Source organism: Panthera leo, chromosome B2, assembly GCF_018350215.1.
Source record: "Panthera leo isolate Ple1 chromosome B2, P.leo_Ple1_pat1.1, whole genome shotgun sequence".
Taxonomy (NCBI): Eukaryota; Metazoa; Chordata; class Mammalia; order Carnivora; family Felidae; genus Panthera; species Panthera leo.
The window spans coordinates 50,136,828-50,157,139 of NC_056683.1; the positions used below are offsets into that span (position 1 = coordinate 50,136,828).

Here is a 20,312-nt window from a genome sequence, read left to right on the forward strand (position 1 = left end):
CAGGAAGCGATTCAAACTATGCTAGCCTTCTTCACTCATTCATCCTACCAATAAATATTCACTGAGGGCCCACTCCAGCCCAGGTACTATGTGAGGCTCCGTGGATTCAGAAGCAACTTCAATGGGCATAGTTCTTGCCCTGGTGGACATGACAGGCTCTCCCTTCTGAACTTGAGCAGACTCTACCATTTTCAAGTATATTGACCATCTCTCTATAATTAGATGGAGCACTTTAAGGGTAGAGGCTACAGATCTATTTCTTCTGAATGCCTAGCACTGTGGCAGGAGCATGATGGTTTCATAAGGTAGTCTTATTGACAGAACAAAGGACTTCAGTAGGTTTGTAGGGAACATGAAGGAGCTTAACGGAGACAAATCTATCTTGGTCAAGTAGACAGGGACAACAGAGGGAAGACCAGGAGGCAGGAAGTCTCACAAGATAGCAACTGAGAACTGAGAAGAGCAGTGACCCTGAAGTAGTGTGGGAGACATTGAGGGCTCAGAGCAGGAAGTCCTCAGCATGGGGAGAGTTCCAGCAGGACTAAATCTACGAGTCAAGGCTATTTCTCCAAAACCCTCTCTGCTCTAGAGGAAGGGGAGGGTAACTGTGATGTAGTCATACTTGAACATGCACTAGATGTCATGCACTATGGAAAGCAATAGTGTTTTTTAATCAAAAGACACTCCTCTCTGTTCACCTGGTGAAGACACCAGAGCTTGGTATCAGGTCACACTCCAAATGGATGGTATTATGGCATAATGATGCATCTGCAGGCAAATGGCTAAGATGCACAAAATAAATATAAGTACAGAGCACACAGAAGAGGCTGAAAGTGCAGAAGGGATCATATATATTCAAGAGGGCCACAAGTGAGAAGAGGAAGTACCTCTTTTGCACCAAATGGCTGCTTCTGTTTTCCATTATCCAAGGCATAGAGAAGATCAAAGGAGTCCTACCTGGGTTAGACCAGAGATAGGCACAGGGAGTTGGCTATTTGCATATGTGTATGCATATGCATATGTGCCTTGTTTGTATGGGAAGAAAAAAAATACATGTATATATTCCATTGCTTCATTCTTTATCCTGCCATTATACCAATGTATGCCTTATGGCCTTCTTCACACCAGTTCCTTAAGTATCCTAACCAAAGTAATAGTAAATTAAACCTAATTTATAGTAAGAACCAAACTTGAGGCTATCAGTATATTCAAAGGGTAATGCAGTATTTGTCAAAGATGGCCTTTAAAATGGAAGAAAACAATTTTTTTTAAATGTTTATTTATTTTTGAGAGAGAGAGAGTGCAAGCAGGGGAGGGACAGAAAGAGAGAGAGAGACACAGAATCTGAAGAAGGCTCCAGGCTCTGAGCTGGCAGCACAGAGCCTGATGTGGGGCTCAAACCCACGAACTGTGAGGTCATGACCTGAGCCGAAGTCAGACGCTTAACTGAGTCACCCTGATGCCCCAAAAACAATTTGTGATGCGGATAAGTTTGGATGGCTTATCAGACAAATTAAAGATTGTTAACGCACACTAGAGTGGGCAGTTTCTAAGACTCAGCATAACTGAGTCATCGTGTTCGGACCCTCTGTTCTTCAGAGCACGCTCCAGCTCCCAGAAGGCCTGATTGTATGCTCCCATCTTGGAACCGGCTTAAGAATGTGCAAAGGCACAAGCAGTTATCAGAGAGTGACCTTTCGTCAGTGCACACAGGAAGACTTATGTCACCCTGAAAATATATGAACTGTGGGTCCTCTCTTCCTAAACATTCAGAGCCTTAAAAACACACCAGTGAAAAAAAGAAATAACAAACATCATTTTCTTACTGAACAGATGGGAAAAGTGAGTCACCGGAGCTGGTGAAGGTGGGGCGGTGGTTAATTATTCACAATCTTATAAGAATGTACTAGAGCTAATGTACTACTCTGCTCTACTCTGTCCCTCTCAATCCACACAGTTAAATCTTGGTTTGTGGTTCTAGTCCTTTCAAGTCCAGATGGACGCTGTTTCTCCTCTTAGACTCCCTGTTTCTCCTCTATTTGGGTGAAATTATTATTTCCAAACTTATGTGGCATTTCCCTTATAGTGAGTCATTTTTCCTCCAGCCTCCAAGCCCCATGGCAAGCTCCCTCTGCACTCACGTGTAACACCCACCTCAACAAAGCTGCACCTTATCCTTGCTCAGTTCATCCCATTACATCGACTTGTACTGGGATACACCTAACCTCTTGCACTCTGGACCTTGTAACTTGCTTCCACTATAGGTCATGCTCCTGTGAGCACTAACTACCTCCTCCCATCAGTCAAGCTTTATCCGGTCCCTCACTGCTAACTCCTCTTTAATCCTACTAGAACAGATGCACTAATAAAATGAGGAGCATGAAGATTCTGGTCCCCCGTGTATCTAAGCAGCTTCAAGTTCTATAGATCATACTTCAGGCCCAAAACAATCAGAGGAACAACGGCTAGGAAAAAAATTAACTGCAAACAGACTTTTAAAAATGACTAACGAAAACTGTATTTGTCAGCTGACATATGCTGTTTGTTAGACTGTATTTGAGTATAAGCCTTTTATAACTAGAAAGCATTTGTGAATATATCTGTAGAAGACCTAGCCTCCTGTTCTTTCCATTACTAAATTAGCTATTATTAGCCTTATACCGATGATTTCTTTTTTTTTTTTTTTAATGTTTATTTATTTTTGAGACAGAGAGAGACAGAGCATGAACAGGGGAAGGTCAGAGAGAGGGAGACACAGAATCTGAAACAGGCTCCAGGCTCTGAGCTGTCAGCACAGAGCCCGACGCGGGGCTCGAACTCACAGACCGTGAGATCATGACCTGAGCCAAAGTCGGCCGCTTAACCGACTGAGCCACCCAGGCGCCCCTATACCGATGATTTCTATTCCTTGGTAACTAAAATTATAAGACCCTCGTGTCATGTACATTTATTATTCATCTCTATTTTGACAAAACATTATAATTTCCATATGAGAGGCAATACAGCATAGTGGTTAAGTGTGGAGACCAATCAGGTTGCCCAGTTTCAAATCCCAATTCTGTTCACTGTCTGGCAGATCACTTAGGCTCTCTGTGCCTTATTTTCCTAATCTGTAAAATAGGAAAAAATAGCATCTACCTTAAGGGCTTGTTTTGCAGGACCAAATTCGTTAATTTTGCAAAGCTCTTAGAGGTGTGCTTGGCACGCTGGCACCTTGCAAGACCTTGTCATTATTAGTAGTATGAATCCTTTCATTTTACCCCCCAACAGGGGGGTGGGCAGACACAGCTGCATTTTTTGCACAGAAGAATGAAGGCTTATGAAGCTAGTCATGCACTTCACCTGTGAGGAGCTAGTGCTAAGCTCTGATCCAGTTCTTAGCCAGGTACGTGTTCTGCTGATGTGTGCACTGGAGCTTGCAACAATAAGCCCACTTCTTCCTCTGGGCTTCTGATTCACAATGGAAACGCTTACAACTGGGTCATTCAGACATCATGCAAAGGCCAAGTGCTATCTAGATAAGAATCTTCCTGTTCAAAACTGCTTGGCTTCCAGAAGACAGGAACAGACCTTCGATTTAATTTCAGGGTACCCCATGCCAGTCGAATAAAAGAGGGATTTTTCCCTTTCATCCTGGCAGAAACTGTGTTGTGCTTACTTTTCATTAACAACCCTTGGGCAAGGGAAAACATCCAGCCACAAAGAAGGCTTTCTCTCCTCCGCCACATTCTGTTAATGATGAACCTGATATGAATATATGGAAATAACCAGTGAATACCTAAGCACTCTGAATTTATGCAGTGCGCCTTCCTGCTGTGGAAGTTGTAGCTTCACAGATATTACTGATTTAAACCTACAATGTTTTCCTCAAGAAGGCCATTAGGACGGCAACATACAGAAAGGCCAAGGGCTGACTCAAGGTCATGCAATGCAAGGCAGTAGTGAAACACAGAAGCAGAGAACCACTTCTTAGGGCAAAACACTGTCGTCCAAGCCAGCTAAGGCATTCTTGATTGCTTGCACAGGTAAGTGTGAGCTGGATATTTGTAAGGGCAGGTCAAGGATGAAGCAAGGCTTGCATTAATTATTTAATTCTGACAAAGTACATATGCTTTGGCATTGCTCAATCAGTACCAAGTGGAGTCATGTTTTCATTCCCTGGGGCGGGGGGGGGGGGGGGTAAGTACTCAGTGACATGAACTATGGCCATAGCAACTACCTGCAGCGCTCTTCTCCCCTCTCAAAGGAGTCTACTCTCTAGGGGCAGAATGCACCTTCTCACAGTGAGAACAAGCTAACAAGACAAATCTTACAGCTGATTTAGATGATTTTTTTTCCCCATTACTGGAGGAAAGGGATAGATACTACGGAGTTACATGTGCACTTAACCAGAGTCAAGTCAATACCACATAAAAACCATTATACAGTTTCTGAAAATCATGTATCAATAAAAACGAAATCAGACCTGTAAAATTAATATCCATCCCACCTACAATTATTATTGTTATTTTTTTCACCTCTTATTCCTTTGTTTTCCTTGAGAGAAGATGGGTTTTTCTAGTGGAGCATGGCAAATGGGCACAGATATCTGAGCTAATCTCCTCCCTGCTTTGTTGCAGTGGAGTCTTTGACAGGGCTTCAAACCTCTCTGAACCTCAGTTTCTTCTTCTTTGGAAGGAATAGCTACCATCTGTCCTTTCTAAGAAGTTGGCAAGGAAATAAGAAAGGTGACAGATGAAATGTTATTAAGCTTAAACTAGAACTGGGCACTCAACAGCTGGGGAGAAGTGTCCACAAGAATATTTGGTAGCAGCAGTGGTGCTAAGAGCAAAGGTATTCTGACTTGCTGCATGAACTGAGCCTTCCCTTGCACTGTCTTCATATGCAATCCAAGTGTCCAAGGAGTGTGAGAGAAACTGAGAGTGCAGAGCTTCAAAGAGCTGTTGTGTCACAATAGTATCTGGATGCTAAATTACAGGATACAAATATGTATTGCATGTGCACACATTCATGGGCATTTGTGGGTGTGGATGTGCGCATGTGTGAGTGTGTGTGTGTGTGTGTTCATTTGATGGGATTAGATAGAGACCCAGGTAGAAGGCTACAAGTTCTTTCTGGCAACAAATACCTGAATCTCATGAAAAGCAACCGAAAGGAAAAGAAGGGAAAGCCAATGAATATTAACTTTCTTTTAGGTCTACTTCTCAGTTTCCAGTACTGAGCAAACAGCCCAGTAACTCAGATGCTATGACTGTCCCTGTGTGAAAACATTCTGGTTGACCTTTCTCTTTTGAGAATCTAATTTATAGTAAGAACCAAAGTGAGAACTTTGATCTCTCATCATATTCTTTTCCCAGGCTCTTAAACCTCGTAAGTTACCCTTCTCCCCCTATTTGTCCCTCAGACACCACACCAGAAGTTTTTCATGTTTTGCAAATTCATGCCATCCTTCATGAATCCTGGTAACTGAAGGTTCTATCAATGCCAGCAGATCAGGCTGACCTTCCCCCCCGCCACACACACACATAATTATTTCTCTATTGTAGTAAGAATATTTAAGGTTTACTCTCTTAGCAACTTTCAAGTATATACCACAGTATTATTAGTTATAATCACAACACCATACATTATATCCTTATTCATCTTCTAACTGAAAGTTTGTACTTTTTGACCAACATCTCCCTACTCTCCCTACCCCCCAGCCCCTGTTAACTACCCTTCTATTCTCTGTCTCTGCAAATTTGACTTTTTCAGATTTCACACATAAGTGATATCATGCTGTATTTGTCTTTCTCTGACTTGTTTCATTTGAACATGATGTCCTTGGGTCCATCCAAGTATTATCAATTATAATTAACCTATAACATTGTGTGAGAAATTCTCAGTCATTATTGTTTCAAATATTTTTTCCGTTCTTTTCTCTCTTCTCCTTCTGGTATTCCCATTACATGTATGTTTCACCTATGTAGTTGCCCCACAGGTCTTGAGTATTCTGTTCTGGGTTTTTTTTCCCCCCATATTTTTTCTCCTTGTTTTTCAGTTTTGGAGGTGTTTACTGAGATAGCCTCAAGCTCAGAGATTCTTTTCCTCATCTGTATCCAGTCTACCAATAAGCCCATCAATGACATTCTTCATTTCTATTACAATGTGTTAGATCTCTAGCATTTTTTTAATCCTTTCTAAGAATTTCCATCTCTCTGCTCAAATTGCCTGTGTGTTCTTGCATGCTGTCTACTCTATCCATTAGAGCCCTGAGTATTTTAATCATAGGTGTCTTAAATTCCTGGTCTGACAGTTTCAACAACACTGTCATACTGAGACTGGTTCTGATGCTTGCCTGTCTCTTCAACCTTAATTTTTTGCCTTTTAGTATGCCTTCTGTTTTTTTCTTCAGAGCCAGACATGTTGTGCTGGGTAGATGGAAGTGCTCTAAATGGGCCTTTATTAATGTGTTGGTGAGGTTTGAGGAGAATGAAGAAGCTCTGGGGTCCTATGATTAGGTCTCAGTCTTTTGGTGAGCCTGTGGAGGCTGACCTTTTACTAAAAACTTTTCACTGGAATTGGTTCACAAGTGGACTCAGTCTTGCATATTACTCGATTATTCAGTATGTGCCAAGGCTGACATGGATTTGCACAGATAGCCTCTCTGTGTGTTTAATTTAGTCTCTAACCAAAGGACTACTTAGAGGGGAAGAGGGAGGCTGGGAAGGATCCCAGGTGACCTATGCCACCAGCTGTGACACAATGTCTTTTCTACTCACTGCCAATTTGTGTCAAATCTGTACCGACTGTATTATCAAAGGGCTTCCACCCAGGTTCCTTATTGGGTAATGAAACTCATCTGCTGGCGCAATATTTGCAATGGCAACAATATCCTTAGGCTGGGGGTGAGTGGCTTTCTGCCTATGCAAGATCAAACGCTTGGCGCATCTGTCTATAAAGTTAAAGTGACTTCAGATGACCCCCTACAGAACTCTTGGCTACACCAATGGACACGTCCATCCCATGGCTCTGTGTTTATAAGAAGGTGGGTCTGCGTCCAGTTAGTGGCAGAGATGTAGTAACACCCCAGGTATTTGCTAGAAAATATAGCCTCAAAGTCATTGCTACTCAATACCTTTCAAAAGCTCAACCAAGAACAATAGTATTTATTGGAGAATTTCCTGAAGGGCATGTGGCCATCCATTCCTCTAGATATTCTAAATCTCTCCTTGAACTATCCAGACCATCCCTACAATGAATCATACTGGGCCCCATTAGAACTGTTTTCTCTGATCAGGTGATGTAACTGGCCTAGAAAGAGGGATACAACATGAAACTGCTCTATGTAACTTGTCACTTCATTTTTGCCATGAAGTCACATTACATACTGTCACGTCTATAAGGATCCACGAGAGAAACCTCTCTGGTCTTAGTTCTAAGAACAGTTCCGCTTCTCTTGGGCAACTGGACTGTTTTTACCGGATTGGGGCGGGGGGAGTGGGTAACTATGTTGGATGCAGTTGGTCATGTTTCCCATTTTGCTCAGAATGCTCAGAATTAAATCTGTAGCCTGCTTCTTTTACTAATCAGAACTTGCTGACGTGCATTTTGCTGATTAACTCCCCCGCTCCCCCCAGCTATATCTACACCTTGTTTTGTCTTTGTCTTTCTTTGCTCATTTTTAATTGATTTTATTTTCCTGTGTTGAATAAATTTTGTTAGACCATTTTTTAATGCTTTTGAACAAACTGAAATATATTAGGAAAATGAGAAGCCACAGCAAAACAGCAGATTAAACATAACACGTGAAATTTCTCTGAATTCTAATCTTAGGTTTCTCATTAATACACCAGATAATGAGCAGGAATAAATTTTAGATCTATGACAAGCTTAATGTTAAAGCCTAAAGAATAAGAACACACAGACATGATAAATAATGAGAGAAATTCAGAAATCAAGTTATGAAAGATAATGTATTCCAAAACCCACTGTCAGCCTCTCAACTCTTTCAGCGTTTTCTGGGAGTCCATTACAAAAGGCCCTGATGCTTCCTGTATCTTCTCCCTGATGACAACATTTCACTGCTATTAAAAAACACAGTACTCCAAATCACCTACCGTGTTTGTGAATAAATGCAAGTCCTTGTAATATCTGATACATGATATTCCTTATAGCAGATTCAGGAAACAACTTATTTCTGTATGGGGCAGAGGAGGAAAAAAATTGTAAGTCTAGATTTACATATGAATCTGAATACCCTGTGTTCATGTTCTTTTGGTTATATAGTAAGATTTTAAGAAAACATTTGTTCAGACACTAATCTGACCAGATCCTCTGATAATAAAGACCAAAGAGAAACAACCATTTGTCCACACAAGATGGCTACCTTGTAAACACTGGTGTATTGGTATATTGGTAATTAGTATATTCAGTTATGTTACAAAGAAGATTAAAAATCATAGTAACCACCACCCCCAAATCCCTCCAATCTATCATATAAAAATCTTCTCTCTTCATAATATAAAACAAAACTTCAAAAATTTTAATGGGGACAATCTGAGGCCTTCCAGATAAAGTCCTTATGAAACATAGTGGATCCTGCCATATTCCCTTGGTTGGGCAAACCTTACAGCTTCAGTGTTGCTAGTGACAATGAGGATAGTATTTGTTCACCAAATCCACGCAGAGAAGCTGTGAACGGCACTCACTTGCCACTAGAAAAATATACCCCCAGGGTTCTACATGGTTCACTTTCAGAGTTAAAAATGACCATAGCAGGTGAGTTTTTTATTAGTGTCCTCTTCCCAACACACAAGCCCCTGAGCACTATAGCAAGAAAGGAAGTGCAGTCAACCTACAAGTTTTCAGTGGAGGTCTCAAAATAAACAAAGCTGTCACACCCTGACCTGTAATGGTTCTGCCCATGTTTCCTTGTGGGAACGAGGGCTGCAGAGGACCTGTTCAATCTGAGCTTCTCTGCGTGAATAACCCACCGAAACATGAAAACGGCTGCATTGAAAGTAGCTTCTGTGATGCTATCATGAGGCCTCCAAAGCAGGAATGTGGGTTGGGCCCCTCATCTAACGGGCAGCTTTAAACAGTGAAGCCTAAGTAGCACGACTGCAACAAACAAAAACAAAAAGAAAACCCATCCACTTTGCAATATTTATTTCTAAAGTCATGATGACCAGACTGTACCTTTCTTTAATGAGCTGGTAAAGATTTTCCTTCATGTACTCGAAGATAAAATAAAGATGATCATTTTCCCTGATAACTTCTTTTAATTTTACAACATTGGCGTGGTTGAGCTTCTTTAAAGACTGAAAGGCAAGGGGGAAAACACAAAAAATTGGAGGAAATCTGCTGTTGAGAAAGAAAAGTAATCCCACATATACTTAGGAAGAAACATCTAATTCCAGAACCTCAGAAATGCCGCAATTCCTATTTTATTGACAATTTAACAAATGGTATTTCTCTGAAGTCAATAACAACTTTATGTAGAAAACTGTTTTGATTAGCTGACTAGAAAGTAAGCACTTGATTATTACTGGTATTTCTGGCTGCATCCTGCGCCAGGCAAGGGGCCAGAACTATTTTAGGTGCAGTCCCTCCAGATGATGGAATTCATGCCATGAAAATGGCCAGAAGGGAACCAACTGGAAGCTGAAGCTTTGGTTGTTCATATTAGAGAAGGCAGCTGCTCTGGGCTGAGATGACCAGCCAACAGTCTGCAGACCCTTTGGACAGGAAATTGTTCAAATAGACAAGAGGCTCATAGCCCAAGGCTCTCAATTTCCCTCTGACTCATATGTGTCCATGAGGCACACAGCACTCCTTACGATGTGAGTTTTAAAGGAGAAAGGAGGAGGAGAAATCTCACTGCAAAGACCCTGAAGTGAGATGGGAGAAATAGCTCCGCTTCTAAGAACAGCAAAGGCGAAAACGTCAGGCAGGGGATGAGAAAGAAGAGGGTGGCTCAGAAGACGGGGCGTGACCTGATTCTTCATCTTGGCGCACATGCAGTTTTCCTGTTCCTGGCACATCCATGTGAGTACAGCCACGCGTAAACTATTTTCTGTTTGCATTATTAATTTTGTTGATGGGGAAATAGTACACTTTTGTATTTGTGAGCAGCAATCCTGTTCATGTACGACAGCTAGAGAAACTGCTGGTTTGCTCACCAGATGGTCAGAACGTGATTGACAGTCTCCTTCAAGGGAGCCTCAAAGGGCCGCTGGACAGTGGGATGAGCTCTTCAATTCCAAAAGGCTTTTCCTCACAGTAGTGACTCCAATAATAATACACTGTAAAGCCCTCCTTATGTTTGACATAGCATGAGTAGGGGTCCAGCAGAGAGAGAGGGAGACACAGAATCTGATGCAGGCTCCAGGCTCTGAACTATCAGCACAGAGCCCGATGGGGGGCTCAAACTCACAAATCGCGAGATCATGACCTGAGCCAAAGTTGGACGCTCAACCGACTGAGTCACCCAGGTGCCCCTGCGAATATCCAAATCTAGAAAGACAGTCAGTAATAACGCACCCAAAGAATCAGAGGTTGGGAGTGCTATAATATGATAGAGTAACTTCAAGCAGCTGGGAAGGGAGAGGAAATGTGGCCAGTGAATGAGAACAAAATAAAACTCTTCAGGAGGTTCTTCCCTGAAAGACAAGCTCCCACCAAGGAGCCCCTCTGGCAGGAAATCCTCAGCCAAAGGACAGATCCTTCTAGAATCACCCAACGTGGCTGATTACCTGTTTCAGTTAAGTTGGCTTCCAGGTTCTCCAAAAGTAACAAGCACAAACATTGCTTGGCTTGTAAGTATTCACCCTGTGGCCTTCTTTTCTACCTATTTGCTTAAAACGCATCACTGCAATGGCTGAGATACCCAGTGGATAAGCAGAATGAATGGGGCAAATTAATTCAGGGGAAAATGAAGTAGGTTTTTAAGCTTTTCGAGAAGGGGATTCTAGGCAAGGAGTAGGGTACCTTCCATGCTTGGCCTGATATATGTTTTGAGCACAAATTGCTGGCTAAGAAGTCTAAGAAGAGCTAGCAGTTCTTGTTTGTTTGTTTGTTTGTTTGTTTCTTCTTCTTCTTTTAATGTTTATTTTGAGAGAGAAAGAGAGCTTGAGAGGTCGAGTGGAGGAGGGGCAGAGAGAGAGGGAGAATGAGAGAATCCTGAGCAGGCTCCATGCTGTCAGCATAGAGCCCAATGCAGGGTTCAAGCCCACGAACTGTGAGTTCATGACCTGAGCCGAAACCAAGAGTCAGACACTTAACCGACTGAGCCACCCCCGTGCCCCTTGCAGTTTTTTTCTGAGCAAGGATCACAGGCAAGTTAAAGTCTACATTAGTTTAATATAAAAGGGATTAATTGTGTGGGGGGAATTTCATATGACTCATTTTACAGATAGAAGGCATCTTATTTTGGCCCAGGAAGAGTTTACAAGGAGAGGAAAAGACAGGACAATTAGAGCAGAGAAGCAGAAATAGCAAATTAAACCCAGGTCAGCAGTCCTAATAGAGATTATTTATCCCCGTTTGGGTGACGGTTCTTAACTATTAACAAAACTGCAATGTATTGCTCCCCAAAGGTACCCTGGGGCAGAAGACACAGTCCTTGACTAGATGAGGCAAACAGCCTAATAGGGAAGAGAGGACACGAATACAAAATCCATAAAACAGAATAAGGGAGATCTTCTTAGGGTCAAGAGAATGACAGAGACAAGGAACATCAGAAACATTTCAAGAAGGAGTAATCAGCAAACTCTGAGCGGTCAGTGAGTATGTCATCTGAAATGTGACTTGAAGGAAGAGTAGCATCCAGATAAAGAAGTCAGTGGAAGGGAAAGAGTGAGTCCTGAAAGAAGCCCTTCTTAGGTATGGGCGGGGGAGTGGAGGGGCAGTCGGCTATGCCTGAGGGATGAGAACTACCCCAGTTAGGTTCTGAAGGAGGCTCACCCAGAAGACTTCAACTGGGGAAGTGGGCAGGGAAGGCACTGTTTGGATGCCAGGTATACACCCACTGAAGCTAACAAATGTGGGTTTGAAACAAAGCTCTGTAGCTTAGAGTTGTATTTACCTCAAGCCAAGTTACTGAGTCTCTGGGCCTGAGCTATTCTCAGCAGCAAACTCAAGATACTAAAATTTTCCTCATGGGGTAGTTGTGACGATAAAATAAGACAGTGCATGTAAAGCACCTAAGGTGCTTCCTGGCTCATAATAGCTTCTCAGTAAACGGTACGTAGTGTGTGAACAGCTGAATGTAACGGAGATCTTTCTGGGAGCAGCACACAGGAGGGGTGAGATATGGAGGGAGTGAGGTCACACAGGCCACCTGCAATGAGCTGCAGTTTGTGCGTGAAGGAGTAAATGATAATTAACAGAAGAGGGGGGAAAACAGGACAACTGGGGAAACAGACATTCTAGAAAATTTAGGCACTGATATCCACTAAGCAGCTGGATATATGGGGCTGAAACAGGTGTCAGCAAGCTTTCCTTAAAGGGACTGAGAATAAATATTTTAGGCTTTCGAGGCTATGTAGTCCCTGCTGCAACTACTCAACCTTGCCATCAAAGCGTGAAATCAGCCATAGGCACTACAGAAACAAGTGGGCATGGCTGTGTTCCAATAAAATTGTATTTACAGGAACAGGACGTGGCCACTCATCAACCCTTGGTCTAATGCGTACACAGGATAAGAGATTTGGTGAGACCACTGAAGCAAGGCAAAGATATGAAATTACTCAGGAGGAGGTTCAGAGCAAAGAAGAAAATTGCTAAGGATGGAATGTAAGAAATCATCACTATTTAAAGGGTGAACCACGGAGCACTTGGTGAGGCAAGAAAGAGGTGGGACAGCTGGACAAAAGCAGAGTTACACAGTCCTGGGAGAGGACAGCATCCAACACCACAGGCATAAAAATGTCTGAAAAAATGAACTGGATTTGGCAACAGGTGACTTTTAGGACAGCAGCTTCAGTAGAGTTGCAGGGGCAGATGCCTGATTCAATTACATGGAAAGTCCATGGCAGGTGGGGAAATGATGGCAAAGGGAAAAGTCTGGAAGACTAAGCAAGGAAAGGGAAAGGGTGGAAGCTCCCGGAGAGAGAAGGCTGAGGCTGATTAGGGAGAATGGCAGGCACATATATTTATTTATAGGCTGAAGAGAAGGAGCCAGTGGAAAGGAAGAGCTTAAAGAAATGGGAAGGTCCAGGGACGCTTGGGTGGCTCCGTCGGTTAGGCAGCAGGCTCTTGATTTCAGCTCATGTCATGATCTCATGGTCGTGGGATTGAGTCCGATGTCAGGATCCGTGCTGAGTTTGGAGCCTGCTTGAGATTCTCTCTCTCTCTCTCTCTTTCTCTCTCTCTTTCTCTTTCTTTCTCAAAACAGACAAACTTAAAAAAAATAAAAGAAATGGGATGATTCACAATAGCCAGAAGGTGGGGAGCAACCCAAGTGTCCACCAACGGATGAATGGATAAACAAAATGTGGTCTATACCTACAGTGGAACATGATTCTGCCTTAAAAAGGAAGGAAATTCTGACACACACTAAGATATGAACCTTGAAGAAGCTTGAAGACTTTATGCTAAGTGAAATAAGCCAGTCACAAAAAGACAAATGCTGTAATGATTCCACTTACATGAGGTACCCAGAGTGGTCAAAGTCATAGAGACAGAGAGTAGAATGGCAGTTGCCAAGGGTTGGGGGATTGGTCACGAGAAGTTACTGTTTTGTAGGTAAAGAGTTTCAGGTTTACAAGATGAAGGGAGTTTTAGAGGTGCATGGAGGTGAAGGCTGCATAGCAGTATGAACGTATGTGATACCAGCAAATGTACACTTACAAACTGGTAATAGGGTACATTTTACATATGTGTGTTTCATCACAATTTGAAAGAAAAAGGACATTAGTGGGAAACTAGTGAGATCAAAATAAATCCGTGGTTTCTCTAATACCAAAGTTTAAAAAAGTATATTCACCAATATAATGGCATGGCAACCTTCTCCCTTGAGCTATTAGCTGTATAATGTTGTCATTTGCCCCCTTTTGTTGGCATCAATGAAACAATTCAAACAGCATGACTAACTCCAATCAATCACAAATCTAAGCATGTATAAAGCTATTTTAATCAACCATACATAAATTATCCCCTGGTGTATTAATAAATACCTTAACCTCCCGAAGGTTCATGCATTCCTCCCAGGAATAAAACTTTCTTTTCATTCTAAAAGAGAACAAAGAAACAAATAGCATGCTTATTCCCAGTAACAGGCTAAACTTTCTTGTTCAAAAATGTTTCCATTCTAAATCCAGTGAATAGTGCTTAGAGTTGGTTTCAATTTCTACCAAATATTACACTATCCAAAACAGCGTTCTATTTGACAGTTTGGCAGTGCGATTGATGCTACATCACAAAGCTTCCCCAAAGGGATGGTACAGTGCAGTCCAAGGAGGCTTCACCTGCTGTCTTGTTCTATCACTAATTGGCTAACCTTGCCCTGGAGGCAAATCCCTCAGGCTTATTTGATCTATAATAGAGCTCTCCAATAGAACTTTCTGTACTGATGGGAATGCTCTGTACTATCCAGTATGGTAGCCACTGGACTAGACACATATGGGTACTGTGTAGTGGAATATGGCTAGCACAATATAGGAACTTCATTTTTAATAACATTTAAATTTAAATGCCATTTGGTTACTTGCCACCCTGTTGGACAACACAGTTCTAGACCCTCTGGTATAGGGGTTGGCAAATGATGGCCCATGAGCCAACTGCACCCCACCATCTGTTTTCATGCAGCCTGTGAGCTAAGAATGATTTATCATATTTTTATTAAAAAAAATTTTTTTTATTAAAATTTATTTATTTTTTGAGAGTCAGAGAGAGACAGAGCACGAGCAGGGGAGGTGCAGAGAGAGGGAGACACAGAATCGGAAGCAGGCTCCAGGCTCTGAGCTGTCAGCAAAGAGCCCGCTGTGGGGCTCGAACCCATGAACCGTGAGATCATGACCTGAGCCGAAGTCAGTCGCCCAACCAACTGAGCCACCCAGGTGCCCCAATTTATCATATTTTTAAATGGGTGGGGAAAAAAAATCAAAAGAAAAATAAGATCTCATGATAGGTAATAATTTTATGAAATTCAAATTTCAGCTTCCATAAAGAGTTTTATTGGAATACAACCACACTCATTCATTTATACATAGCCTATGGCTGCTTTTACACGATAGCAGAACTGAGTTGTGATAGAGACCATATGGCCTACAAAGCCTGAAATATTTACTGCATAGCCGTGTACAGAAAAAGTTTGCCAACCCCGGCCTACAGCCTGAGGGGAGAGAGAGAGAACTCTATGGGCCAACCAGAAATCCAAGTTTCAAGGTTATATCTTTCATTGCACTGCAATCACATGGTCTCCTTTGGCTCTTCCAGCAGCCCCAGGAAATAGATGGGGCAAGTGAGGAAATGAAGAAACAGAAAAGTCATGTCATTTTTCTCAAGGTCTCACTGTTGGCCAATAAGAAACCAACTTCCATCTCTCCACCTCATTCTCATACTCTGTCCCCAGCATCATACCGTCTGCTAGCATAGTAACCAGTTCCTTTGTTCATGCCCCAAATATTATTTAGCCCCCAACCACGTGGCAGGGGCTTTGTCTGCACTGGAGATATAATGAAAGGGGCATCCCTCATGGAACTGACATTGCAGTGGGAAGGCAGGCATTTAATCACTTTCTGTGCTGAGTGCTAGGAAGGAAAGGCACAGGACATGGTGAGAGTGGACCCCAAAGTGACCTAATTTAGCCTGGTGTGTCAGGAAGCACTTGTGGAATGAGGTGATGTTTCAATTAAGACCTGAAAGATCAATTGGCCTATGAAGGTGGGAGGTAGGGAATATCATGTGAAGACTGGGGCAGAAAGATATTTGGTGAGTTCAAGAAGCTGAAAGGCCAGAGTGGCTAGAACAAAATCGACAGTGGGGTAGTGACAGGAGAGAAAGCTGAAGAAATCAGGCAGTGGCCAAGTGATATGGCAAGTTTTAGGTCCCATTAAAAACCGGGAGCTTGATCCTAAAATTGCTAGGAAGATACTGCAAACTGCTGTAGTTTGGGTTCCTCTGAAAGCAGAGCCTGAGGCAAGGACTTGGGTGCAGGTAGTTTATTCGGGACGAGATTCCAGAAAGCCAGGGCAAGGAACAGAGAAACTGGGAATGGAGGGATGGGAAACCCACTTAAGGGTGCGTTACTGAGCTGATAACAAGGTGGGCAACTGGGGCTCAGTCCTGCTGGGGACCTTCTAAAGACCTGTGTGGAAGGTGCCCTGGTTGAGAGTCTCTCAAGTGCACTTGGGGAGGGGGTGCTGGTAGTAGGCACAGAACTGTACACATAGCATGCTGAATTCAGGTAGGACAAGGCAACTTTACGGGGCGGAGGGGACACAGCGTTTGGCACAAATGGTTTTAGACAATTAGATTCATGTGTTTAAAGTAATTCTTTCAGACTGGAATAGAGAAGGGGTAGAATGGAAGCCAGGATCCCTATAGGGGAAATTCCTCTAGTGGCAGAGGTGGTAAATGATAATGGGTTGAATGGGAGGTTAGCAGGGAGAATACAGAGAAGTAGGTGGATCAGATAAATATATGGTAGTTGGAATCTATGGGTCTAGACGGCCAATGCTGGGCCTATGGAGGGAAGTCAGGAGGATATGCAGGTTTTGAGGGGATGGCAGTGTCATTTATCAAGATAGGAAACACTGACAGAGAAACAGGTTTGGGGCGAGAGAGGGAAAACGTCGGATATAAGCTCAGTTTGGGATATAACGAGTCTGACGTATCTGCAGGTATCCAAAATGGAGATGTTGAGAAAGTGACTGGATATAGAGATGGGTGTAGCAGGAAGGCCTTAAAATTGTCCCCGAAGCCTCCCACCTCCTGGTATTGCATAACACCTCTCCTTTAATGACTTGCTTCTAACCAATGGAATCAGCAATCTGTGAGAGGATGTCACTTCTGTGATTAGTTTACAAAAGCAAAAAGATGTAACTTCCATCTTGGTAGAAGCCTCTCTCATTGCCTTTGTGGCCCCCATGTCTTGAAGCAAGGTATCATGGTGTAAGCGGCTCTCTGGGGAGGCCCACATGGTAAAGGACAGAGAACAGCCTCTAGCCAATAGCCAGCAGGGAACTGAGGCCCTTGGTGCAACCACCCAGTAGGTATTGAATGCTGCCCGTAATCACGTGAGTGAGTAAGCCTAGAAGTGGATCCATTCCCAGCCCAGCCTTCAGATAAGACCCCAGCACTGGCCAACACCTTGATTGCAGCTTCATGAGAGACTCTAAAGAACTCACCTAAACCATGCCAAGACTCCTGACTCACAGAAACTGTGAGATAATAAATGTGTATAGTTTTAAACCATGAATCCTTGGGGTAAATTGTTATGCAGCAACAGATAACTAAGACAGTGAGACTGGACTCAGATTGCAAAAGGCAAGTGGGGTGGGGAGGTGAAGACAGTAGTCCCCAGACTGCTACCTGTGTAAATGATCCAAATTAAGTCCTTCTCAGGGTTTCAGTTTCCTTTCCAATAAAATCTTTCTTACCCTGCTCATTACTATGTCACAATATAAGACACTCTGGAAAAGTACTCACATCATATGCAAATCTAAAGTAGGAATGTGTTTAAGACCTTTGACATGAGCATTCCAGGGCCAACAGTCATCGAGCCCACAGAAATCAGTGTCTAAGACTTTCCTCCATGCCTCCCATCCACGTACCTTTAGAAAATTTGCAATGATGAGAAATGCAGAAGGTGGAGTTAAAACGATGTTGACAATGTATAGTTGAGGATGAATTGATGCGAGTGAAGAATAAAACTTACTTTTTAATAGCAATCAGCTCCCCAGACTCAATGCTTCGTCCCAGTAGGACGGAACCATAGGTTCCATCCCCAAGTTGCTTGATCGTTGTGTATCTATTCATGGTGTGCCCGCTCAGGCCGGACACTCATCTCAGGGCCGAGGCGGTGCAGTCCTGCAGAGGCAGCAGGCCTCCCCGGAGTGTAACCAGATTTTTCGATGGCAGCACCAGCACAAGGTATTCAACAGAACGTGACTATCTCCCAAATACATATTTTCAAAGATCAGTCTTCTGCCTGGAGAGAAAAATGAGAGACAAGGGTAATTGCTAAGGTACATTTTAAGTTTGGGTATTTTTATCATCTAAATCAGGAGTCAGCAAACTATAACCCCCCAGGCCGCCACCTGTTGTTGTAAATAAAGTTTTATCGGAACACAGTTATGGCCACCTACTTGCATACTGTCGACAGCTGCATTCACACAAGAACAGAGGTGAGTGGTTGTGACAAAGACCATATGGCCTACAAAACCTAAACCTACAAAAACCTACAAAACCTATTTATCATCTGGCCCTTTACAGAAAAAGTTTGCCAACCTCTGGCCTAAATAATGCTCTTTTCCAATTTTTACAAAATGAGAGATACCATTCTTGGAAAGTGAATTCGTCACTGACTCAGAAATGAATCCGTTCCAATTCAATGCTTTTCTGCTGACCAGCCACTGTGGGCAAACACTGCATGAAAACTATGGTCGACAAAAATTGCCGAGCTACAAGAATCTGTATATTTAGTCCAGATTTAGTACTAAATATACTGTGTTCTGTGTAATTCTGCTACGATTTCCAATGTAACAAAGCCAAGAAATGCTAAAATTAAAGCTCTCCTGATACGGAACTTACATGTGCTCCACGAACTATTTGTGGCTAGGCATCAACAGTATTATTTTTACTACTAGACGTACAGAAGCTAAACAAAGAACAACTAATTTCTTAAGGTCTATATGTAGGGTATGCCCTTTTAAAGTCATTGAGTTGTGGGGCACCTGGGTGGCTCAGTCAGTTAAGCATCTGATTCTTGATCTCAGCTCAGGTCATGATCTCAGTCTGTGAGATAGAGCCCTGCACAGGGCTCTGTGCTGACAGCATGGAGCCTGCTTGGGATTCTCTCCCTCCCTCTCTCTCTGTCCCTCCCTTGCTCATGCTGGCTCACTCTCTCTCTCAAAATAAATAAACTTAAAAAAAAAGTCATTCAGTTGTGTTTTCTTTAATAAATCACTGATTTTTCAATTTATAAAATTGAGTCATTCAGTCTGCCTGGTAAGAGAGAATATGTAGTAATAACTTAAGTGATTGCAATGCTTTTATGTAAACATTAATAAAATATAAAAGCCAAAATAAAAATAAGTTGTTTTTTTAATATAAGCTCTACACCCAACATGGGGCTTGAACTTATGACCCTGAGATCAAGAGTCACATGCTCTACCAACTGAGCCAGCCAGGCACCTTGAAAATAAAGGTATTAAAAAACAAACAAACAAACAAAAAAACCTATAGCTGTCAAACTAATTAGTGAGAAGCCAAAAGATCAGAGAATACTGATTAGAAGTATGTGACATTCTGCACCTAAATCCAGTCTATGCAGCTTCTCCTTCCAGAAGAATTCCAGTGAATAAATGCTGATGGAAAGAGGAAAATAAAAAATTCACTATTAGGTAAATACCACAGTAAGATTTGTTACAGACAACATTCACTGATGGATGCAACTATTAATGAATGAAAGGTTGAGGAGAAACTGGATATTTGCATAGTTTCAAAGTATCTCTTAAGACACTAACTCCAAAAGGAAAGACGATTAACTCCATAAGGAAAAATCCAGCAAAAACTTCCTTGTCCAAGTGATCAAATTCAATGTAACCATTAATAAAACTTATGACATCATGAACTCTGGATATGATGCTTTGAGAAGGGCATATCGCTTCCGTGGCATTCTTATCAAAAATGCAGAACTTCAATCTATTCATAGGAAAACTTCAGACAAACCCAAAATGAGGGACATTCTACAAACAAATGACTAATAGTCTTCAAAAGTGTCAAGATCATAAAAGGCAGGGATAGGCTGAAGAACTGTCACAGATTGGAGGCAATTAAAGAGACATGACACCTAAATGCAATATGGGATCCTGAATTGGATCCTGGAACAGAAAAAAGACATTAGTGGAAAAGTTGGTGAAATTTGAATAAGGTCTGTAGTTTAGTTAATAGCATAGTGCCAATGCTAATTTCCTAGTTTTGATCATTGTTTTATGGTTATGGAAGATATTAATATCAGGGGAAGATGAGTGAAGGATTTCTAGGAATTCTCTGCAGTATTTTTTGCAACTCTTCTGGAAATCTAAAATTAGTTCAGAATTAAAAATAAATCCAGGGGCACCTGGGTGGCTCAGCTGGTGGAGCATGTGACACATGATCTGAGG

General features: G+C 42.3%; 1 protein-coding gene across 2 annotated transcripts in view; it reads right to left on the minus strand.

The window, feature by feature from the left end:
• Positions 1 to 20,312, minus strand: part of CILK1 (ciliogenesis associated kinase 1) — a 56,133-nt gene that overhangs the window by 16,292 nt on the left and 19,529 nt on the right. For both annotated transcript variants that reach the window (XM_042939050.1, XM_042939051.1), the window contains exons 2-5: positions 17,864 to 18,136; positions 14,160 to 14,214; positions 9,181 to 9,302; positions 8,100 to 8,179 (exon numbers count right to left, since the gene is read on the minus strand). In XM_042939050.1, the coding sequence (XP_042794984.1) occupies positions 8,100 to 8,179; positions 9,181 to 9,302; positions 14,160 to 14,214; positions 17,864 to 17,964 (358 nt within the window). In that variant the 5' untranslated portion in view covers positions 17,965 to 18,136. The remainder of the gene's footprint in view (positions 1 to 8,099; positions 8,180 to 9,180; positions 9,303 to 14,159; positions 14,215 to 17,863; positions 18,137 to 20,312) is intronic.